Raw genomic sequence first — 25,275 nt, forward strand, 5'->3', positions numbered from 1 at the left:
TCCAATTAGTTAACATGTAGTGTAATAACATTTTCAGGAATATAATTTAGTGATTCATCACTTACATATAACACCCAGTGCTCATTCCAACAAGTGTCCTCCTTAATGCCCATCGTCCAGTTATTCCATCCCCCCACTAAACACCCCACGAGCAACCCTCAGTTTGTTCTCTGTATTTAAGAGTCTTATGGTTTGTCTCCCTCTCTGTTTTTATATTTGCTTCCCTTCTCCTATGTTCATCTTTTTGTTTCTTAAATTCTACATATGAGTGAAATCATATGATGTTTGTTTCACTAATTTCACTTAGCATAATACACTCTAGTTCCATCCACATTGTTGCAAATGGCAAGATTTCATTCTTTCTGATTGCTGAGTAATATTCCATTATGTGTGTATATATATATACCACATCTTTTTTATCCATTCAAGAACAATATTTCTAACACATAATCTGATTATAGCGTTCTCCTACTTAAGGGTTCTTGATGCCTTCGGGTGAAAGTACAGACATATTAGTGTGTTCTACAAGGTGCTTGAGGGCCCGGTCCGTGTCTTTTTTTTTTTTTAAATGTTTTATTTATTTTTGAGAGAGAGAGAGAGAGAGAGAGAGAGAGAGAGAGAGACAGCGTGAGCAGGGAAGTGTCAGAGAGAGAGGGAAACAGGCTCCAGGCTCCAATCTAACTGTCAGCACAGAGCCTGACACGGGGCTTGAACCCATGAACCGTGAGATCAGTGACCTGAGCCGAAGTCCATTGCTTAACCAACTGAGCCACCCAGGCTCCCCGGCCTGGTCCATGTCTTTTGCCAGCCTCATCTGTCTCAGTTCTCTGCTGTTAAAGCACCAGCTGTGACAAACTGCTTGAAGATCCTCGTATAAGATTAGGACCTTCTCTTGCTTCTGGGTCTGCCAAGGCTACATCTCATCCTATCCTTTTGTTTAGCTCCACTCATATTGCCCACCTGGTGACCACATGCTCCTTTAGTAAATACTTCATTTTCTGAATCTTCTGGCTGTCAGCCTATCCATGTGTCTGTGTGAGTGTTGTGTCTCTGTGAATTTCTGTATCCCTATGCCTCTCTGTGGATGTGTTTGTGTTCTCATTTCCTCCTTAGCATCAGTTTTTGATAATCCAGGAGAAGCCTAGAAGGTCACCTCAATTTCAGACTGAGGGATATTTTTCACATTTTTTTTTTTGATGAATTCCAGATTGGTTTGAGAATTATGCTTGTGTCTTGGACATCCCTCTGAACTGGTAGTGGACCGGAATAGATCACACCTAGTATAGCTTTGTCTAAGCCAGTTAGAATCAGACTGCCAGTTAGGAGGGAATGGACAATGTAGATTTGCTGAAGAAATTTCCTCCTGTCATTTGTTTCCTAGTGGCACATGTAGGCACTTATAAATGCTTGTTGTTTGAATGCATGAGGCATTAAAAAGTCATTTGCATCTTCAAACTATGTTATAATCAGAAATGGAGCCATTTCTTTTGCTAGTTGTTCTAGAGGTTTAAGCTCATCCCTCCCCCCACCCCATACACACTTGCTAGTTATTTACGTACTTAAATAAGCTTAATTACAGGAGTAAACTGAACAAATTGGTGTACTTTAGGTTAGGAGGGTTCTTTTGCAATTCAGCTGAAGGCATTTAAAAAAAGATTTTCATTTAAAGAACATTTATGGGTGCTAACATATAGTTCAGCCTTTTAGTTTTTAAAGATCTTCTTAGAAACCTGAAGTGATCTACTTTTATCAGAAAGTGGTCTATGTTGAGAATGATATAATGCTAGTTTTTAAAAGATGTAATTATGCCCAGCATTCCAGCTGGAATCATTGTCCCTGATTCTATCATTTTTGGAGATAATAATGGAATGATGAGGGGAGTGGGGAGAAACAGGAAAAGTAGTATTCCTGCATTTTAAACAAATTGAAAACAATCCTTTTTATTTTAAAGCACCACCCTTATTATCTAATTGTCCTAATGGAAATTATGCTGGAGTAGCAGGTGGGTAATAACCCGGAAAGGTGGAGGACATGCTATTTCAATTTATAACTTTGATGAAAATCACCTTGGATTACTTTCTAATGCTAAAATTTTTATTTTTATTTTTTTTCTTAAATAGTTTATTGTCAAGTTGGTTTCCATATAACACCCAGTGCTCATCCCAACAAGGGCCCTCCTCCATGCCCATCACCCCCCTCCCCCTCCCCCCCCCCCCCGCCCTCAGTTTGTTCCCAGCATTCAAGAGTCTCTCATGGTTTGCCTCCCTCCCTCTCCCCAACTATTTTTCCCCTTCTTCTCCCCCATGGTCCTCTGTTAAGTTCCTCCTAATCCACCTATATATGCAAACATATGGTATCTGTCCTTCTCTGCCTGACTTATTTAACTCAGCATAACACACTCAAGTTCCATCCATGTTGCTACACATGGCCAGATTTCATTCTTTCTCATTGCCATGTAGTATTCCATTGTATAGATAAACCACATCTTCTTGATCCATTCGTCTGTTGATGGACACCTAGGCTGTTTCTATGTTTTCGCTATTGTTGAGAGTGCTGCTATGAACATTGGGGTACATGTGTCCCTATGCATCAGCACTCCTGTATCCCTCAGGTAAATTCCTAGCAGTGCTATTGCTGGATCATAGGAGAGTTCTATTGTTAATCTTTTGAGGAACCTCCACACTGTTTTCCAGAGGGGCTGCACCAGTTTACATTCTGACCAACAGTGTAGGAAAGCGCCCGTTTCTCCATATCCTCGCCAGCATCTACAGTCTCCTGATTTGTTCATTTTAGCCACTCTGACTGGCATGAGGTGGTATCTCAGTGTGGTTTTGATTTGTATTTCCCTGATGATGTGGGACACTGAGCATCGTTTCATGTGTCTGTTGGCCATCTGGATGTCTTATTTGGCGAAGTGTCTGTTCATGTCTTCTGCCCATTTCTTCACTGGATTATTTGTTTTTCAGGTGTGGAGTTTGGTGAGTTCCTTATAGATTTTGGATACTAGCCCTTTATCTGATAATGTCATTTGCAACTATCTTTTCCCATTCAGTCCATTGTCTATTAGTTTTATTGATTGTTCCCTTTGCCGTGCAGAAGATTTTTATCTTGATGAGGTCCCAATAGTTCATCTTTGCTCTTGATTCCCTTGCCTTTGGGGACATGACAAGAAAGAAATTGCTGGGGGTTGAGGTCAAGAAGGTTCTTTCCTACTTTCTCCTCTAGGGTTTTGATGGTTTCCTGTCTCACATTCAGGTCTTTTATTCATTTTGAGTTTATTTTTGTGTATGCTGTGAGAGAATGATCTAGTTTCATTCTTCTGCATGTTGCTATCCAGTTCTCCCAGCACCATCTGTTAAAGAGGCTGTCTTTTTTCCATTGGATACTCTTTCCTGCTTTGTCAAAGATTAGTTGGCCATATATTTGTGGGTCCAATTCTGAGTTCCCTATTATATTCCATTGGTCTATGTGTCTGTTTTTGTGCCAATGTCTTGATGATGACAAGTTTGTAGTAGAGGCTAAAGTCTGGGATGGTGATGCCTCCTGTTTGGCATCCTGTTTTGGCCTGTTCTTCCTCATTACTTTGACTATTCGGGTTCTTTTGTAGTTCCATACAAATTTTAGGATAGTTTGTTCTAGTTTTGAGAAGAATGCTGCTGCAATTTTGATTGGGATTGCATCGAATGTGTAGATTGCTTTGGGTAGTAATGCCATTTTAACTATATTCTTCCAATCTATGAGCATGGAATGTTTTTCCACTTCTTTCTGTCTTCTTTAATTTCCTCCATAAGTTTTCTCTAGTTTTCATCATACAGATCTCCTATATCTTTGGTTAGGTTTATTCCTAGGTATTTTGTAGTTTTCTTCTGCAATTGTGAATGGGATTAGTCTCTTGATTTCTCTTTCTGTTGCTTCATTACTGGTGTATAAAAATATAACTGATTTCTGTATGTTGATTTTGTATCCTGCAACTTTGCTGTATTCATGGATCAGTTCTAGTAGGCTCCTTGTGGGGTCTGTCGGGTTTTCTATGTAGAATATCATGCCATCTGCGAAAAGTGAAAGTTTGACTTTTTCTTTGCCAAATCTGATGCCTTTTGTTTCCTTTTGTTGTCTGATGGCTGATGCTAGGACTTCCAACACTATGTTAAACAGCAGTGGTGAGAATGGCCATCCCTGTCGTGTTCCTGATTTCACGGGGAAAGCTCTCAGTTTTTCCCCATTGAGGATTAATGCTAGAATTTTTAATATAAGGAACAAAACATAAGTTAAACTGATTAAATCAAAATATTCAGAATGAGGATAACAAATGTTTACTTTGCAGCAGTTAAAGGAATAGTTTTGGTAACAGATTTGAAAGCAGTTGTCTAAAATGTAAATATGCAGATACTTTTGGGATTTTTTTGTCTTATTTTTTTAAAAGAAAAAATATTTTGGATTTTATTGTGATTAGTAACTTTTTCATAAATGGACAACATTATCAAGATGGCAAAGACAAACCACATATAAGAGGGTATGAATGATAGATATATTTGACATAGAATATGTATTTCAAATAGATATAGATTTCTACAAATAAATAATAAATAAAACAACATCAGAGATCATTCAAGTGGTTAGATTTGGAGCTGCTCAGCAACACACTCATTAGGAAAATGCAAATTAAAATCTCAGTTATATGCCTATACACACTCACCAAGATGGTTACAATTAAAAGTACTGAAAGTTTCAAGTATTAATGAGGATGTGGAAGGCCTGGAGCATCTATACATTAGTGTAGCTGTTTTGGAAAACTGGATGTTTACAAAAGGTAATACGTTTGGTAGGTGGTCTCCAAAGATGGCCCCCAAACCTAGCATTCAAACCTTATCTTTGTTCCCCTTGATTCGGCCTGCCCTTTGCAACTGGCTGGAACTGTTGAGTAGGCAGAGATAATGTTTTGAGACATCTAAGTCTTGGCCATCAGAAACCTTTGCAACATCCTGTTGGATCTCCTGGAATCCTCATTTTGGGGACGCTTCCTCATAGATCCCACTGTCCATTTTGTGAGAATCCCAAACAACATGCAGAAGCAAAAGTAATGTGTAGATGATTTGTTTGAAATAAGTCCCAGCTGACAAAGAGCATTAACTGTCTGTTACGATTGAGTCATTTTTTAAAATTTTGAATTACATTATTATTATTTTTTAAATTTTAATTTATTTTTTAAATTTATATCCAAGTTAGTTAGCATATAGTACAACAATGACTTCAGGAGTAGATTCCTTAATACCCCTTGCTCATTTAGCCCATCCCTGCTCCCACTACCTCTCCAGTAAACCTCTGTTTGTTCTCCATATTTAAGAGTCTTTTATGGTTTTGTCCCCCTCCCTGTTTTTATATTATTTTCGCTTCCCTTCCCTTATGTTCATCTGTTTTGTATCTTAAAGTCCTCATATGAGTGAAGTCATATGGTATTTGTCTTTCTCTGACTTACTTATTTCACTTAGCATAATACTCTCTAGTTCCATCCATGTAGTTGCAAATGACGAGGTTTCATTCTTTTTATTGCTGAATAATACTCCATTATATATGTATACCACATCTTCTTTATCCATTCATCTGTTGATGGACAATTGGGCTCTTTCCATGTTTTCACTATTGTTGTTAGTGCTGCTATAAACTTTGGGGTGCCTGTGTCACTTCGAAATAGCATACCTGTATCCCTTGGATAAATACCTAGTAGTGCAATTGCTGGGTTGTAGGGTAGTTCTATTTTTAATTTTTTGAGGAATTTCCATCCTGTTTTCCAAGTGGCTGCACTAGTCTGCATTCCCACCAGCAGTGCAAAAGAGATCCTCTCTCTCTGCATCCTCGCCAACATCTATTGTTGCCTGAGTTTTTAATGTTAGCCATTCTGATGGGTATGAGGTGGTTCCTCATTGTGGTTTTGATTTGTATTTCCCTGATGATGAGTGATGTTGAACATTTTTCATGTGTTGGTTGGCCATCTGGATGTCTTTTACAGAGAAGTGACTGTTCATGTCTTTAGCCCATTTCTTCATTGGAATATTTGTTTTTTGGGTGTTGAGTTTGATAAGTTCTTTATAGATTTTGGATAGTAACCCTTTACCTGATATATCATTTGCAAATATCTTCTCCCATTCCATCGGTTGCCTTTTAGTTTTGTTGATTGTTTCCTTTGCTGTGCAGAAGCTTTTTATTTTGATGAGGTGTCAATAGTTCATTTTTGCTTTTGTTTCCTTTGCCTCTGAAGACCTGCTGAGTAAGAAGTTGCTATGGCAAAGGTCAAAGAAGTTTTTGCATGCTTTCTCCTTGAGGATTTTGATGTCTCCCTGTCTTACTAACATTTAGGTCTTTCATCCATTTTGAGTTTATTTTCTTATTTATTTAAAATTTTTTTTAATGTTTTATTTATTTCTGAGAGAGAGAGAGCATGAGTAGGGGAGAGTCAGAGAGAGAGGGAGATACAGAATCTGAAATAGGCTCCCTGCTCTGAGCTTTCAGCACAAAGCCCAATGTGGGGCTCGAACCCACGAACTGTGAGATCATGACCAGAGCCGAAGTTGGACGCTTAACAGACTGAGCCACCCAGCGCCCCCAGTTTATTTTTGTGTATGGTGTAAGAAAGTGGTCCAAGTTCATTTTTCTGCATGTCTCTGTCGTTTTCCCAGCACCACTTGTTGAAGAAACTGTCTTTATTCCATTGAATATTCTTTCCTTCTTTGTCAAAGATTAGTTGACCATATGTTTGTGGGTCCATTTCTGGGTTCTCTATTCTGTTCCATTAATCTGAGTGTCTGTTTTTGTCCCAGTACCACACTGCCTTAATGATTACAGCTTGTAATACAGCTTGAAGTCCGGGATTGTGATGCCTACTGCTTTGGTTTTCTTTTTCAAGATTGCTTTAGCTAATCAGGGTCTTTACTGGTTTCACACAAATTTTAGGATTGTTTGTTCTAGCTCTGTGTAGAATGCTGATGTTATTTTGATAGGGATTGCATTGAATATGTAGATTGCTTTGGGTAATATTGACATTTTAACATTATTTATTCTTCCTATCCAGGAGCATGGAATATTTTTCCATTTTTTTGTGTCTTATTCAATGTCATAAGCTTTCTTACAGTTTTCAATGTATAGATTTTTCACCTCTTTGGTTAGATTTATTCCTAGATACTTTATGGTTTTTGGTGCAATTGTAAATGGGTTCGATTCCCTGATTTCTTTCTGTTGCTTCATTGTTCGTGTATAGTAATGCAACCGATTCCTGCGCGTTGATTTTATATCCTGCCACTTTACTGAATTCATGGATCAGTTCTAGCAGTTTTTTGGTGGAGTCTTTTGGGTTTTCCATATAGAGTATCATGTCATCTGCGAAGAGTAAAAATTTCACCTCCTCCTGGCCAATTTGGATGCCTTTTATTTCTTTGTGTTGTCTGATTGCTGAGGCTAAGACTTTCAATACTGTGTTGAATAACAGTGGCAAGAGTGGACATCCCTGTCTTGTTGCTGACCTTGGGAAAGTTCTCAGTTTTTTCTCATTGAGGATGATATTAGCCTTGGGTCTTTCATCTATGGCTTTTATGATCTTGAGGTATGATCCTTCTATCCCTACTTTCTTGAGGATTTTTATCAGGAAAGATGCTGTGTCTTGTCAAATGTTTTCTCTGCATCTATTGAGAGGATCATGTGATTCTTGTCCTTTCTTTTATTGATGTGATGAATCACATTGATTGTTTTGCGGATATTGAACCAGCCCCGCATCCTAGGTGTAAATTCCACTTGGTTGTGGTGAATAATTTTTTTAATGTGTTGTTGGATTGGTTGGCTGACATCTTGTTGAGGATTATTGCTCAATGTGCATCAGGAAAATCAGAACATTTTTTTTATTGGGCAATTGGCAGTTTAGCCACATTGCTTTTAAAAATTTTAGGGGCGCCTGGGTGGCTCAGTCAGTTAGGTATCTGACTTTGGCTCGGGTCATGATCTCATAGTTTGTGGGTTTGAGCCCTGTATCAGGCTCTGTGCTGGCAGCTCGGAGCCTGGAGCCTGCTTCAGATTCTGTTTCTGGCTCTCACTGCCTTTGCCCTGCTTGTGCTCTTTCGCTCTGTCTCTAAAAGAAATAAACATTAAGAAAAAATTTTTTAAAATATAATAAATAAAAAATTTTAATGACACTCTTTTAACACCTGCTTTTCCTAATCCTCCCTTTCGATTGGGGTTATTACAGCAAGTCTCCTAAACTTAAGAATACTCTCTGTGGAGTTTTTTGTTTGTTTGTTTTGTTTTTTTAGATACCACAGGTAAGTGATATCATTCAGTATATATTTTTCTTTTCTTTTTTTAAAGTTTATTTTTAACTTTTTTAATGTTTTCTTTATTTTTGAGAGCAAGCGTGTGAGCGGGGGAGGGACAGAGAAAGAGCAGGACAGAAGATGAGAAGCAGGCTCTGCACTGAGAGCAGCAAGCCCAATGAGAGGCTTGAACTCATGAACTAAAAGATCATGACCTGAGCCGAAGTTGAGCCGAAGTTGGATGCTCAACTGATTGAGCCACCCAGGCACTCCTGAGTTTATTTATTTTAAGTAATCTCTAAACCCAACGTGGGGCTAAACTCACAACCCCAAGATCAAGAGTTGCATGCTCTGCCAAATGAGCCAGCCATGAGCCCTAGTATATGTCTTTTCCTGCCTGATTTATTTCACTTAGCTTAATGCCCTCAGGGTCCACCCATGTTGTTAAAAACGGCAAGATTTCCTTCTTTTTTATACCTCAATAAGATCCCGTTGTAAATATACACCACATTTTCTTTATCTGTTCATCGATTCATATACCCTTAGATTGTTGTCATATCTTGGCTATTGTAGATAGTGCCACAGTGAACAGGGGGTGCAGATACCTTTCTGAGTTAGTGTTTTTATTTCCTTTGGATAAATATCCAGAAGTGGAATAACTGGACATCTTTGGGGTGTCTTCAAAAGTGTGCAGTGTGACATTAAAATTCACTGTGCGATGAAAAAAAAAAAGATTATAGCAATTCATATTCTTACCAGTTTATGAGCCTGCCTGTCTCCCTACATTTTTGACAATAACTGTATTCTCTCAGAGTTTTAGATTTTTGTCATGGCAGTATTTAATTGTTATATTAAATCACACCTCTTTTACTGTGAATGAGAAGTATTCTTTCAAATGTTTAAGCCATTTGTATTTGTTTTTCTTATTGATTTATAAAAATTCCATTTACTAAGGAAATACATTCTTGTCTCTATTGCAGGATTTTTTCCTTGTCTTTTACCATTAGCATTTTTCCCCCAAGCAGAAATGGTTAATTTCCCTGCTTTAAGTCTTTCTGTCTTTTCCATTATGGTTTTTGGGTTTATGTCTTCCTTGTAGGACATTACACTTGAAGATTATAAAAATGAATTCACAGGAAGGCCTATATAAAGTTGTTAATGAAAAGGATTACTGGAGAAGTGAAACACTGAATTGGGTGGGCATGTTCCTGAGAAGTTGGTGGGGGTGGGGGTAAGGACTGAGATCCAGAAATTGATAAAAGGTGCATAGGAAGAGAAAGCCTCCTCCTTTGTCACAGGAGGGAGAGAGGAAAGGATGGGTGCTGATATGGGTGGTATTGCAGTCTCATATACAAAGTTGAAAGATTTCCACCTCAATACCTTCTGTTTTCTCTCTAAGGAGAAGTAGGAGACATCTGCTGAAAGTGATGGGGGAGGTGTAGTTCAGCTTGAAGGGAGCTGAGAAGGTTCCAGAGAATCATTGCAGAGCTGAGGGGGTTTCAGAGAATCAGTCCATTCCAGAGAAATGGAACTGCTGGAAATATGAAGGGACTGGTGAGAAGCTACACTCTGAAGGGCTTTCAGACTGTTTCAGCAATATTCTGAAGGCTGGGTGAACATGATGGGAAAGTTGATTTCTTAGTATAAGATTTTTCTGTTTTTAGCTATCTTTCCATCATTTATTTCTAATTTTATTTCATTGTGGTCCTACTAAAGTGATTCTTTGGAATTTATTGAGGTTTCCTTTATGGCTTAGCATATTGACTATATTTGAAATTGGGCTACATGCTCTTGAATACATTCTTTATTTGTTGGACGTAGAGTTTACATAGATATAAAATAGCTTGAGTGCACACTGATGTTCAGATCTTTGAGAGAGATGTTTCTCTCCTTTCTTTCTTTCTTTCTTTCTTCCTTCCTTTCTTTCTTTCTTTCTTTCTTTCTTTCTTTCTTTCTTTCTTTCTTTGGTGCAGACGTTTCGATGGAAACAGACATCAGTAAAACATAAAATTTGCAGTCTTCAGCATAAGAGAGTGGACTTTGTGATTAGTTATAGAGAGGGTGGCCAGTGAGTGGGAACTCCCTGTGCTCTGCCCTGTACTCAATAGATAAGGAAATGGCAGGTTATTGAGTTGATAAGTCTTACCCAGGGTCACAAAGCTAATAAGTAGCAGAACCAGCATTTTTACCCAGCCCTTTAGGGTTTATTTCCAGTACTCTTATGCTCTATCTTTTATGCTTATTGGAGGTAGATCATAGCTTACCACTATCTTTCAACCTCATCTTGATTTTTAATTATTTTTAATTTTTTTGGTTAATATTTATTTATTTTTGAGAGACAAAGAGAGACAAAACATGAGCAGGGGAGGGTAATAGGGAGAGAGAGACACAGAATCTGAAGGAGGCTCCAGGCTGTGAGCTGTCAGCACAGAGCCAATGCAGGGGCTGAACTCATGAACTGGGGGATCATGACCTGGGCCAAAGTTGGAAGCTTAACCAACTGAGCAACCCAGGCACCCCTATTTTTTATTTTTTTAAAGTTAATGTTTATTTTATTTTTGAGAGAGGGAGGGGGATGGGCAGGGGAGAGGGAGAGAGAGGATCCGAAGCAGGCTGTACACAATTAGAGCGCAATGCAGGGCTCAAACTCATGAACTGCAAGATCATGACCTGAGCCAAAGTTGAGTGGCACCAACTGAGCCACTCAGGTGCTCCCCAACATCATCTTTAAACTTACCATCTGCACAATCTATAGTATAATGTCATTGGATCCTTACTATAAAGCCCAGTGGAGAAGGTGTCATCATCCTACTTTACAAATTTCTGAAGATACAAGTAGCACAGCAAATCTTACAACTGGTCACTAACGAAACTTGTTCATCTTCACACTTTCAGGCCTTTGTCTAGTGTTAAGTGTGTGCATTTCAAGGATAGAGCGTGTATCAGAGTCCTGGCAGGAAACCATTCACAGCAGATGTTTCAAATAAAGACTGAATCAAGATGACTTAGTCATGGGCAGAGCAGGCCTATGACAGCAAAGAAGAGATTGAGAGCTGACGGAGGAGCCTGCAATAGGGTGGAACTGTGGCCTGAGGACCTGATTGATTGTCCTGAAGGGATGCAGCTCTGCCAGAGACCTAGCAATGAAGCCAGGAGGGAACAGGAAGGAATGGTCTGACTTTCTCTACGCCCTCTCTTCCATCGCCTACAAGTAGTATGTTGCAGGGTCTGAGGCCAGCTAGCAGTCACCTCCTGGGCTGCAGAGCTGGTAGGAGGAGATGGTTCAGGGAGGGGAATAAATGGAGAATATCAGCACCTAAGAATGATAGCAGGGTGGAGTTTTCTGAGACCTAAGAACAAATAATAGAAATGAAAACATAGGGATACGTGGGTGGCTAGGTCAGTTAAGAGTCTGACTCTTGATTTCAACTCAGGTCAGGATCTCAAGGTTCATGGGTTCGAGCCCCACTTCAGGGTCTGTGTTGAGAGCCCGGACACTGCTTGGGATTCTGTCTCTCTCTCACTCCCTCTCTCTCTGCCTCTCCCCTGCTCACGCTTGTGGTCTCAAAATAAACTTAAAAAAATTAAAACATCATAAAGGAAATTTAATGGAACTGAAAAATAGGGTAAATTGTGAGAAAATGTAAATTAGGAGCATGTAAATGATGTGGGTTCCTCTCTAAGTCGTTTTGAAGAAAACTGTGAACCTCACTTTCTGTGAATTCACTGCTATAAATAATTTCAAAACTTCTTTAAGACCTGTTTTAGTCTTACTGTTCACCATTCAATCCTGAGTTTCCTCTTAAAATACAGATTTTCATCTTTTTATTTTTATTTTTTAAAAAATTTTATGTAATCTCTATACCCAATCTCTACTTGGGGCTCGAACTTACAACCCTGAGATCAAAAGTTCACGTTCTACTGAGCAAGCCATCCTGGTGCCCCAAAATATAGATTTTTAGGGGTGCCTGGGTGGCTTAGTTGGTTGAGCATCCAACTCTTGGTTTTGGCTGAGGTCATGATCTCACAGTTGGTGGGATCGAGCCCCATGTTGGGCTCTGCACTGGCAGTAAAGAGCCTGCTTGGGATTCTTCCTCTCTCTCTCTCTGCCCCTCCCCTGTGCACATGTTCTCTGTCTCTCTGTCAAAATGAATAAAAATTTTTAAAAACTTTAAAAAATATAGATATTTAAATCCCTTGAAATAATTTCAGTAATTTTTGGATGACTGAAAGTATATTAGGAGAAAATTAGCTTACCACTACAAGTGAAAATACTTGGAGTATATATTGTTTAGGTAGATGATATCTAACATGTTATAATATGTATATGTAATACATATTATATAATTTAAAAATATGTATGTAATATATAGTGTAATACAACATTTGCCAAAATGCTTTTTCCAAAATATGTTGAGTTTGAGTAAAACAGAAGATAGGACCATATACTATTTTTTTTTTTTTTTTTTTGGTCAGCATTGAGTTCTCTCTGTGTCATCTTTTCCCTCCAATCTTTGTTAAATTTTTGCCTTGAACTCCATTTATTTAGTATATATTGATGATCTCATGTGAATAATACTAGAGTAGATCCTAGACTGTTCCTACAAAATGTGAAGAACTATGAATTGCTATGACCTGTGGAGTTACCTAATACAGAACATTGCTTTCAAAAGATTTTTAAAATTTAAGTTTATTTATTTTGCGAGAAGGTGGGGAGGAGGGGCAGAGAGAGAGGGAGTTGGGGAAAGAGATTCCCAAGCAGACTCCATGCTGTCAGCACAGATCCAGATGCGGGGCTCCGTCTCACAAATCATGAGATCATGACCTGAGCTGAAAGCAAGTGTTGGTAGCTTAATTGACTGAGCCACCCAGACGCCCCTCAAAAGATTTCTAATACATAGAATATACTTAGAGATTATGAAGTTCTATGTAGGCTTTCAAATTTGAAGCTGTTCTAAAATTATTTAAAAGCGTAATGCTTTTTTTCTGGCAAGTTGAAAATAGCATAACCAGTGTACAAGAATGGCTCATGTAAGATCTTAAAACAAAACAAATTAAGAGGTTTTGGCAGGAGTGGAATCTGTTTTCAGTTGAGATTTAAGAATAGATTGAGAGTTAATGTGCAGAGGAACACCGGGAATGCAGTCAGCTCGCAGATTCAAAGCAAAGAACACCCCTTTGCCTCAATGGTTGGGAAGGGGCATGCTAGAGTCAGGAGATGGATTTATAGACAAAGCTGAGAGGGACAGGAAAGCAAGAGAAGTTTCTGAGACATGCTGGAATGAACCCACAGATTAAAAACAACAGCAATATATACTAGATTATATCTAGCCCTTGAGTATGCTCTCTGCCAAACTCCTGACTGCTCTGGTTTGTGCTAAGAGGCATAACCTTTGCCTCTTTCTGCTTTTATCCTACCTGAATTCTCTCTGTTCTTGCTTACCTTGGTTTTTGCACAGGTGTCTAAAAACTGTTGCAGAGTTTGAAGGTTCCTCTTCTAAGTGGAACAAAATTTAGTATGGTTATTTGGGTTAATAACAGTATTAGGCAAAGAGAAGTTCCAGTTTGTTTCTTCCTTGGAGCCCTCCATCCTCCTGTTTTGATCTGGACTTGATTGCTTTCTTGATATGCTTGTGCCTCTGCTTCCGGAGCAACCCTCTCTCTTACCAGTGCTTCCTTCCCAGGACCCTTTGTCTTTCCCGGAGCCTGGGAGTTCCTATCTCTGTTAGGGAGACTCTCTATGTATGGGGACGCCTGGGTGTATCAGTCTGTTAAGTGTCCCAACTTGGGCTCAGGTCATGATCTTATGGTTCATGAGTTCGAGCCCTGCATGGGGCTCTATGCTGAAAGCTCAGAGCCTGGATCTTGCTTCAGATTCTGTGTCTCCTTTTCTTCTGCTCTTCCCCCATTCATTCTCTCTCTCTCTCTCAAAAATAAACATTAAAAAAAAAAAAAACCTTCCATGTATGGAATGTCAATTTCCATTTTCGTACTTGATGGATACATTGGATAGATTAGATTGGAAATCATTGCCCCTCAAATCAATTCCTTATCTGTTTTTTGTGAGCTGTTGCCCTACTCCTTTGTTACTTGCCCCAGTGGCCACCTCGGACATTTGTGGGATGTTCTTTCTATCCCTGGTGTCTAAAATTTCAGGATTATGATTTGGTATTGGTTTTATTTCCCTCCCTGTGCTGGGCACTTACTCTTTCCTCCCAAATCTAGAAATAAGTCCTTTAAATCTGAGAAAAATCTTGGCATTATTCCTTAGATAACTTCCTCCTTTCTTTTTTCCCTCTATTTTCTCTTTCTGGAATTCCTTTTTTGTCAGATATTGGACCTCCTAATGAATTAATCCAGTAATCTTATATTTCCCATTTATTCTTGTTGCTGTTTATTGTAGTTTCATTTTTTAAAAAAATGTTTATTCACTTTGAGAGAGAGAGAGAGGAGGAGGAGGAGGAGAGAGAGAGGGAGAGAGAGAATACCAAGTAGGCTCAGAAGCTGTCAGCACAGAGCCCGATGTGGGACTTGATCTCACAAATCATGAAATCATATTCTGAGTCCAAATCAAGAGTTGGAGGCTTAACCAACTAAGTCTCCTAGGCACCCCTAAAGATTTTTTATTTTTAACTAATCTTTACACCCAACATGGGGCTTGAACTTACCACCCCAAGATTAAGAGTTGCATGCTCCACTGTCTGGGCCAGCCGGGTGCCCCTCTGCTACCATATTTTATTTATGCATGTATTTATGTACTTATGTATTTATGTTTTAGACAGGAAGTAGGATTTATTGATGGTCATGAATAGGGAGGGCTCAGTGCCAACATTCTTATGAGTGCAGAGCCTGCCATTTTTCAAGGGGCCATTATTAGAGATTATTTGACCCCATAGCCATCTGGATGAGCTGTTTTCCCACCACCATGAAATTCATCCAAATTAAACTTAGTAAAGCCCCACTTCTTGGAAATGTGCATCTTCTGGCAGCCAGAGAACTTGAACCTGGCCCTGTGTGGGGCCTTAATCACATGCTCCTTGTTCTGCAGCTTGGTTATGGGTGGACATGATGACTTGGCCAATGTGGATCCTGGCTGCTGTGCCCTGGGGCTTTCCAAGGGTGCCCCACATACCTGTCTGAAGCCTAGATTGGAGATAGGGTGAGGTCAGACATCAGTGTCCACTGGAAAGGACTGTCTCCAAGGTCCCTTAGAGCAACCCATACAATCACCGGGCTGCATACACTACCAAGGAGGCTGCTGTTTGCAGCCGTTGCACACTGAGCCCCCATGGGGAAAGAGCACAGCCTACTTATCTGGCTGCAGATCTGCTACTGTATTTTAAATTTCAAAGTGTTCTTTCGTTCTTAATGCTCCTTTTTAAAAATTACATTTTGTTTTTGGTTTACAGTTTTATAAGCTGCTCTTGTTTTCCCCAGCATCTTAATTATACTGATTCCAGTTTTATTTTGAAGTTTCCTTTTGCTGTCTCTGTAGTCTCTGTTTCCTCTGAGTTTTTATGCTCTCTATACCCTTGCTCTGGTCTCCAGCTTTCATCCTGGACACTTTTCTTTTCAAGTTTCTATTGATTCTTGGCTGTCAATTCATTTTAGAATCTTTTCAGATACTGACAAGTCGATTGAAGGTTCCATCATAAGAGGTTGGTTGGCTGGTATGCTCTGCTGTGAAGTGATCTAATAGGGACCAGTTATTTCTTTGGGAAAAGCCCACACATAAGCCCACACCTTTGGGCTTTTTCTTTTCTGGAGACTATTTAGTGTCTCCATAAAAACTCCCCCGCTCTCTTGCGAGCTGGAATGAGCTAGGCTATCATTGTCTGGGGAGCTCATTTGGGGAAGACGGGGAAGATGGCATAGTTATTAAATGACATAAGGAGTGTAAATTCCAGTTGTGTGACTTCAGCCCTTGCCCTGGGCTACGTGATTCTTGCCTCCTACATTAGAACGGAAGTTGGGCTTCATAGCTTTCACGTCAGGTTTTTTGTACTTACTGTGTATAATAGCCTGTGTTACTCCTGTATGTGATAGTTAGGAACACTATGAATATGGTGACGTTTAATTATTTCCATGTTAGAGATTTATAATTTGTTCTTAATTTACAGCTTTTTTCAAGGAGCAAACCTCCAAGGGGCCTGTATGTTTATGGAGATGTTGGTAAGTGTGTTATAATAAGTTTTGAGTGGTCCAAACAGGAATTTTCCCAGCTTTCACCCAGGGATATTTCCATTTCCAGCCCTCAGTCTGCTGCCAGCAAGGGAATAGGATGAGGCAAAGTAAAACAGGGGGAGAGGATAGGGGAGCGGTGGGAGTTATCTTAGTTTTCACTTTTACTTCTCAGAGTGCGTGACTATAGTTGAAGGCGGGACTAGTTAGCATAGTAAGGTGCAAACGTTGTTTGGTGTGTAAGACTAAGTTGATCTCAGGGAAGGAAATCACCTATAAGTAGGTTATTAGATAAATCAGAATCTCATTGCTCAATGCTATTTGACTCAGCTTAATACTTTTTAAAAAAAGCTGCTCTTTTTTACTTTTAATTTTCACTAATATTTCTGCTCATAATCTAAACCCTTGTCCTTCCTTAATTTAGTTATTATTACTTATAACTTAGTTTTTAATGGATATTCTTTTTTTAAGTATATTTATTTTGAGAGATGGAATGCATGTGCAAGTGGGGGAGGGGTAATAGGGAGTGGAGAGAGAGAAAAAGAGAGAGAGAGAAAGAGAATGAATCCCAAGCAGGCTGTTAGCACAGAGCCCAGACATGGGCTTAATCTTTTGAACTGAGATCATGACCTGAGCTGAAATCGAGAGTTGGATGCTTAACTGACTGAGCCATCCACGTGCCTCTATTCTTAATGTATGAGTGGTTATGTTTCCTTGGTCTCCCACATCCACATATTGGGCACAAAGACTTACCTTTTCTTGGAAACCTTATGAGCTATTGCTTGCTTTCTAGATTTAACGAATCAGTGAATGTCTTGCTTCTTTTCTGACTTTGTATTGTGAAATTGTCTGTTGTTTGGTTTCTGTTTCCTTCAAACAAATTCTTTTCTCCTACTCCTAAACCTCTCCCTGTTGACCCACATTCACAGATGTCATAAAGGTGGCTCTTACTTTATTTGGTCTTATTGCTTATCAATCATTTCTTTTATTAACTTACTCAAAATGCACATTTACATATAGCAAAATTGGTTTGATCTTCAACTGATAAACCTCAGGCTCCCCTACCACCGTAACAAATTTGTGCTATGAGGAAGTGGTAGCAAAAGTTATCATCTTAGTAAGAACTTTAGAATGAGAAAAATACTAGGAGTTGAATCAGTACTTATAGTGCCTTAAAGATCCAGCTGTTCTTTTCTGGGTCCTCCCTCTTCTCATTTTTAAATGAATGCTTGCAAATACCTGTTTTACACTTAGAGATTTAGCAAGTCTAATGAAAAAGAATCCGTGAGTTCATAAACCAGTGGATAATAAGAGATTGTCCTTTTAGATTCTTCAAGTTCTTGGCGCTTACAGATTTGAAAAATGTCAAAGAAGCTCAAGCCATTCTTTATTTTTTATTTTTTTTAGATTTTAAAGTAATCTCTACACCCACCTTCGGGCTTAAACTTACAGCCCCAAGATCAAGAGTCGCACGCTCTTCCAACCAAGCCAGCCAGGCGCCCCCAAGCTATTCTTTTTCTTAGTTCATTGGCTAATTGGCATTTTTGAGAATAGCATATGCTTGCTTCTTATTTAGAAAGCAATTTATTCCAAATGCTTGACCAGTTTTATCTGTCTACACCTTTGGGTACTGCTCTCATTCTGTGGTCATGTCTTGTTCTTTGCCTCTTTGGAGAACATTTACTTCCTATACCTTCACTTTCATGTTTAGTCATTGCTAAAATCAACATCTTTGTTTCTCCTGTTACCTTAACCACTTAACCATAAATGGAGATGGTTAGTAAAGCACAACTGTTTTCACTTCTGCAAAAGGACTTAAAAAAAAAACCCAAAACCTATAAAAGTTACTGGATTTTAGTTTGGAAAATACAGCCATATGCTAACAAATTGAAGGGAGGTGTAAGAAGCGTCATTCATCTAAGTGCTTGAAGGAATTCGGGAAGATGTGATAACATAGGATGTTCACAGAGCTGGGTGTGTGGCAACCTTTGGTTAAGAACATTTTTATAGCATAAAGAGGGGAAGAGAAAGGAATTCTAAAATAGGAAGGGAGATGAACATTTTGGTGGCTATACTCAGTTTAGTTTAGGATATTACAAAACAGGTAGTAAAAGATAGGTCAATTCTCAGTTTGAGAGGGCTCTCTGGCTGGGAGAATAGCTTCAGAACGCTCTCACAAGCTCTTTTTTTGTTACTGTTTTCCTTTTCTAGACTTGGGAAACAGGTGTCCAGTTTCAGAGAGACTCATGGCAAAGAGAGGTCTGTTGCACACACCCTTCCCCCTCCCCTTATTTCTGCACTTGCCCCAGGCTCTGTCATGCACACTTCTTTCTACTCCTGTGGAGATGACTGACTCAGTTAGACCCTCAATCCAGGGAGCTACAGTAGATTTGATACGTAAATTTTCATTAATAAAATGCTTATTAGCACATCTCCTGCAGAAGCCAAAAGCTGCCATAGATGCGTTTTGTGGCTTCATTCTTACCCTGCAGTTGGCTTTCTTGGGTTTCAGATCTGGCTAGCAGGCCGCAGTCGTGATGGCAGGGTTGATGACGTCTGTACATATGGAGAGAATCAAAGGACATTTTTGTTTATCAGTCCCTTTTCTTCTGCCTCCTGGTTTAACCTCACCTGCTTCTTAGGGTTAGGTGTTGGGAAGCAAAATTCAGGGCTTGGGACAGTGATGGAGGCCACCACTCCCCACCTCCTTTGGCAGGAAGATTGCCCAAAAGGGCACTTTGGGGAAGGGGGGGCTGGTGCATGAGTAGTCCTTTTTGGCTTTATAACTATATGGGCTTGAAAGTTAGAACTTAAAAGGGTTTTAGGTTTTATAAATCACTCCCCTAAAAAGAATCTTCTCTTTGAGAAAAATATGAGTTTTTATTTAGGGTGCTGTAGAGACCAAAGCAGAATTGTGAGGTAGATAAAATTTAGTATTGGTTTCTTCCCCACGTATTTTCAACATCTGCCCTCATTCTTGCATTCCCCTGACAGACGTTGATTGAACGTCCGCTGGGTGCCAGGCACTGTGTTGTTTCTGCAGCTATAATGGTAAATAAAAGCAGACACAGCCTTTGCTCACCCAAAGCTTATAGACTCTTGTGATGTCTCTGAAACATTTTTTGAGTATAATCTATAGTAAAAAAATAATTTTACATTCGACCTACATGTGAATGTGTGTGTGTGTGTGTGCACATGCACATATGTACACACACACCCCTGAAAAATAGTTTTATGAAAGAAAACTTACCCTTACTTGTGGTACATTTTGATTTTCTATTCTGTTCTGTGAAAAAATAATTCTAGTTGTAGAGGCAGTTTTTTAAACACTGGTCTGATGTCTCTCATATCTGTTACTACAGATTGGCATGCTAGGGTTTGTTCCTGCTGTTTCGTCTCTTTGGGCATTAGGATTACTCATGCTGGGTCTTCCATGGAACACAGCTTTCTCCTCTCCTAGTTAAACTAACCTGGTTGGACTTACATTATCCCAGGATCTTCTAGCCTTCTAGCTAAATTTCGGAACTATTTCTAAGCTGTTTTCTAACCTAAACTATTCTAAACTACTTTTTCGGTTTTAAAAAAATTTTTTAATGTTTATTTTTGAGAGAGAGAGAGAAAGAGAGACAGAGAACGAGTGGGAGAGGGGCAAATAGAGAGGGAGACACAGAATCTGAAGCAGGCTCCAGGCTCTGAGCTATCAGCACAGAGCCTGACATGGGACTTGAACCCACGAACTGCAAGATCATGACCTGAGCCGAGGTCAGATGCTTAACCGACTAAGCCACCCAGGCACCCCTACTTTTTAAGTTTTTAATGGGTTCCATTGGATTAGTGGGTTACCTCTCCAGAACATTTGCAATTTAAAGAGAGTCTTCTGAGTGTTAGAATTTCACTGAAACTTCGTGTGTGACATAGAACTGTAGTGATTCAGCTGGCCACTTGGTGATTTGGGGCAGAGAAATCTAACATCTCTGAAATTCCACCACACACAGGCTCTTGCCCACCCATACTAAATCTAGTGGTGCTTATCATGCCACATTTAAAGAATTTTACATTTTAGAAAGATCTTTGCTACCATTTCCCCTCTTTTTTGCTAGTGTCATGAACTTAACATTTTCCTTATATTCTCCCTAAACACTGTTGGTGCTGAGGAAAGTCAAATACTAATAATTACTTGGGTATATTTACTAGTCTCTGTTAGACGTAGAGAAAAAAGTAGATGTTGGTAGAAATTAATAAGAGAACGAATACAAAATAAGTAGAAATTTAAGTATATATAAGCTATACCATTTTCATCTTAATATTTTAAACCTCATTAAGTATTCAGTTACTCAGATTTCTAATTATGTCATAAATGTTTCTGCTTTCAATGTGATATTAATTAAGTCTTTAGTCTGTGTGTGTGTGTGTGTCTGTGTGACACATCATACCACAGAAATGAATCAGCAAAATTCAGGCTGTTACATCTATATGTAACATATATAATGTATGTATAATGTTACATACATATATATAAGCTAATTTGTCCTGTACTATTTCCTACAACCTGGATCCTGCTGATGCATCCCTGTGGTGTAGTGTGAGAGTCTTCCAACTTTGTCTTTTTCAACACTGTTTTGGCTGTTCTATGGCCTTTGCATTTCCATATACATTTTATTTTTTTATTTTTTGAGAGAAAATGTAAGTGTGAGTGGGGGAGGGACAGATGGAGAGGGAGAGAGAGAGAATCTTGAGCAGGCTCCATGCTCAAGGAGGAGCCAGACGTGGGGCTCGATCTCACAAACTACGTTATCATCACCTGAGCTGAAATCAGACCCTTAAGCCACTGAGCCACTCAGGCACCCTGTTATTTTCTTCTTAAAAAAATAGCGGCCATCCTAATGAGTGTTGAGTGGTATCTCATTGTACATTTCTCAAATGATTAGTGATGTTGAGCGTCTTTTCATTGTAGGTTTCTTTTTGTATTTGTCCTTTATGTGTTTGAACGTATGCTGCTTTTCCTAGTTTGCATCATAAATGTGTATTGAATTTTTTTCAAATGTGATGATTATATGGTTTTTATATGTTGAATTTTATTTTGATAGGGAGTTAAGTTACTTACATTCTAGCTTGATTTATTTGAAGTATTTTTTAATTGAAAATTTTATTAAGATAATTATAGATTCACAAATACTTGCATGAAGTAATATGGAGATATCTGTGCACACGTTACTCATTTCTCCCCAAAGGTAATATTTTACAAAGACTACAGTATAAGTTTCACAAACAGAATGACATTCACTGATCTCATTCAATATTCTGGTTTAACTTATCCTCATTTATATGTGTGTATTTAGTTCTATACAATTTATCACTTGTGTAAGTTCATGTATCCACCACCACAGTCAAGAGACTGCACAGTTCTGTCACAAGAGTCCCTTGTGTTGCTCATAATTTTATGACAACACCTACTCACCTTCTACTTCTAAGTCCTGGCAACCACTAATCTGTTCTCCATTCCTAAAATTCTGTCATTTCAGAAATGTTACATAAATGGCACAGTAGGTAACCTTTTGAGATTGGCTTTTTTTTTTTCCCATTCAGCATAATTCCTTGGAGATTCATTCAAGTTGTTGTATGAGTTCAGTATCTCTGGAAATTGTTCATTTTACAGTTCCCTGGTGGCCATTCTTTGCCTCCCATAATAGAGGATCACCCTATGCATGAGCAGCTGGTATGCCCCCAAAGACTCAAGAATACCCATGTGTTGATTTCTAGAGCTCTTTCGTAGATGGCTTCCTCCTCCCTGGCACTTTGCCTTGCAAATTTCCCCTGCGTGGGACTCCCATAATCCTCATCTCTCATAGCCGGTCTTAGCCAGTCCTGGGCGTTTTGCTTGGATTCCTTCGTTCTGTTCAGCAGTCTGGAGGCTGCCTCCAAGCCCAAAGCTGGAGTGATAGAGGGCTTATCTTGTTTTTCCCTTCTGTCATGGATCAGAGTCGTGTACTGTGATTTTCCAGTGTCTGAAAACACTAGTTTCATGTATTTCGTCCAGTTTTCTGGTTCTTTATGTTGGGATGGCAAGTCTGGAACCAGTTACTCTCACATGGTCTCTCAAATGTTTTCATTTTCTTGGTACACATTGCTAAGCTTTTCTTGCTCCAAGGTGGTACAAAGGTGATACAAATGTCCACACATATTATCTTCTGGGTCTTTCATATTCTTTAGCACTTTGGATTTATCTGGAAATAATTTTGGTGTGAAATGTGATGGTAGAGGTCTGGTTTTATTTTTTGCAAATCGTTGAGCATTTATCTTTAGCAATTACTATTTTTTTCCATATACAAGGTTATTATATGTATGTAGGTCTGCTTAATTGGTTTAGTTGATTTTTTAAAAAAATTCGGGACCGATCAAATACAATTTCTCTCATTTCATAATACATTTGCATTATGTGTTTTCTCTTCTTCTCCTTTTTGCCTCTCCCAATCTCTGTTATTTGCCACTTACCTTGTCTTAGAATGTTTTTGACATTTTTTAAAGAAATTAGCTGCTCAGGAGAATTTTTAAAAGTGTGTTTTTGTTTTACTCAAATGTTAAGTACTTTTTTTTCTTCATTAATTGTGCATTCTAGATATCATACCATATCAGAACATATAGATTTACCTCATTCATTTTACTGGGTATAATATTTTATTATATGAACTTTCCACAATTCTCTTAACCAGTTTCTTGTTGAGAGGCATTTGTTTATTTATTTATTTTTACCAGGAGAGTGACTTTAGGATCATGTTGTCAAATTATTCTTAAATTGATTTTGGTTGAGGTTCCATTGAGCTCTGAAATAATTTAGGGGAAAATAACTTTATAGTATTGATCTTGGTTCCGAGTATTTTTAAATACTTACCTACCTTTTGATAGATACTGCCAAACTGACTTCCAGAAAGGCTGGGTTTTTGTTTTTTGTTTTTTAATTTTATTTATTTATTTGGGGGGGGGGGAGGAGAGTGCGTGCACATGTGCAAGCGGGGAAGGGGCAGAGAGAGGGAAAGAGAGAATTCTAAGCAGACAGTGCAGAGCCCTATGCGGAGTTCGAACTCAGGAACTATGAGATTGTGACCTGAGCTGAAACCAAAAGTCAGGCACTTAACCCACTGAGTCACCTGGACACCCCCAGGAGGGCTGGTTTCATACTACCACCAGAAGTATATCAGAAATGGTATATCATTGGTGTTTTAGTTTGTATTCCTTTTTATTTATGGTAGAATTAAACTTTTAAAAATATGTTTAAAGCTATGTGTTTGTATTTTTGTGCCATTTAAATACTCATAATTTTAGCACATTGATCATCTTTTTTTTCTTTCCCCTGTTGAGTCTGTACTGTTTAGTACTCTTTCAGTTGTAGTGGGAGAAAAAAAAGCCAGTTGAATTAGCTGAACCAGGGGAGGAATTTAATGGTTGGTTTAATTACTAAGTTGAATAATTAATTAGTAATAATTATTAAGTTGAATGAATGAATGAATTAAATTGATTTAGCTGAGGGTAGATCTACATTTAAGATCTTAAATGATATTTTAGGGCGCTCTCTCTCTTTCCTTCTGTGTCTCTTTTCCTTCATCTTTTTGTCCTGCTTTCCTTTTTGGCTTCATTCTTGTTCACAGGTTTGTCATTGGCTTCATTCTTGGTCACAGTTTTTTGCTCTTATAGAGATTTCTGGAATTTTCTAGGTTGCTCTTTAAAAAGAGAAGAGATGATGGTCATTCTCAGAACCCATTTTAACTGCCCCTAGAGAACATTGACCTAACCTGGGTACATGCTGATTATAGGGCCAACCACAGTGTATGTGGTAATTGGGTATTTTGATTGGTCCATCCTGTGATTAATACCCTCATAGAATCATGCTAAGTAGAGAAGTTTGCAGAAGGAAGAGATTTAGGACAGACCACAAAACAGAACAAAACAAAATATTACAACTCCGTTGTAGTTTTTAAGAGCTCTTTATATTTTAAAGATATGTAAGGTTAACCTTTCAGGTTTCATGAAGGCTGGGATTTTTGTCTGTTTTGTTACCAGATCCTGAGCCTGGATAAAGCCTCACACATGGTGTTCAGTAACAATATATTGATTACATAAATAAGGATATTAATTTTATTTATAATTATTTTGATATTCAGAAGGTTGAATTTCATGTAGCCTAATTTATCAGTTTTTTCCTTTTCTGATTTTTTTTCCCTTTTGCTTTTATCTCCAGAAACTTTTTATATGACAGTCTTGTTATATTTTAAGCAGTTTTCAAAGAGTTAGCACAAAGATTACATTCAAACATATATTATTCACATTTTTGGTTAGATAATTTGTGACTTTTTCCTGGATCTACAAGTATACTGTGCTTCATGCAGCAGAATTTGAAACTTCATTTTTTACATAAATGTAATGATTTAAAATCTGCTGCTCACTGTATCAAGAAATGTTATGCTGAATGGTTTAAAAAAATTATTTTTTAATCCAATTGGTCTCTTTGTTAATAACCAAATGTGTTTGGTGAATTGTATTTTCTTCTTCTTTTTTTTTTTTTTACATTTTTTCTTAATTTATTTTTGAGAGACAGAGTGAGACAGAGCACGAGCAGGGGAGGGGCAAAGAGACAGGGAGACACAGAATCCGAAGCAAGCTCCAGGCTCTGAGCTGTCAGCATACAGCCTGACATGGGGCTCAAACCCACAAACCATGGAATTGTGACCTGAGCTGAAGTCAGAAGCTCAACTGACTGATCCACCCAGGCACCCCAAGTGAATTGTATTTTCATATACAAAAGACT

The 25,275-nt window shown here is 38.6% G+C and overlaps 1 protein-coding gene and 1 non-coding gene across 3 annotated transcripts in view; one reads left to right on the forward strand and one right to left on the reverse strand.

The window, feature by feature from the left end:
* The window catches only part of AFG1L (AFG1 like ATPase), a 193,709-nt gene that overhangs the window by 43,404 nt on the left and 125,030 nt on the right, over positions 1-25,275 (forward strand). For both annotated transcript variants that reach the window (XM_039237448.1, XM_039237449.1), the window contains exon 3: positions 16,415-16,466. In XM_039237448.1, coding sequence (XP_039093379.1) covers positions 16,415-16,466 — 52 coding nt within the window. The remainder of the gene's footprint in view (positions 1-16,414; positions 16,467-25,275) is intronic.
* Positions 15,485-15,618, reverse strand: LOC120235240. Its single transcript, XR_005529345.1, has one exon. It is a non-coding gene; the product is annotated as a small nucleolar RNA SNORA70 (small nucleolar RNA).

Source organism: Hyaena hyaena, unplaced genomic scaffold, assembly GCF_003009895.1.
Source record: "Hyaena hyaena isolate Hyena2069 unplaced genomic scaffold, ASM300989v1 scaffold_123, whole genome shotgun sequence".
Taxonomy (NCBI): Eukaryota; Metazoa; Chordata; class Mammalia; order Carnivora; family Hyaenidae; genus Hyaena; species Hyaena hyaena.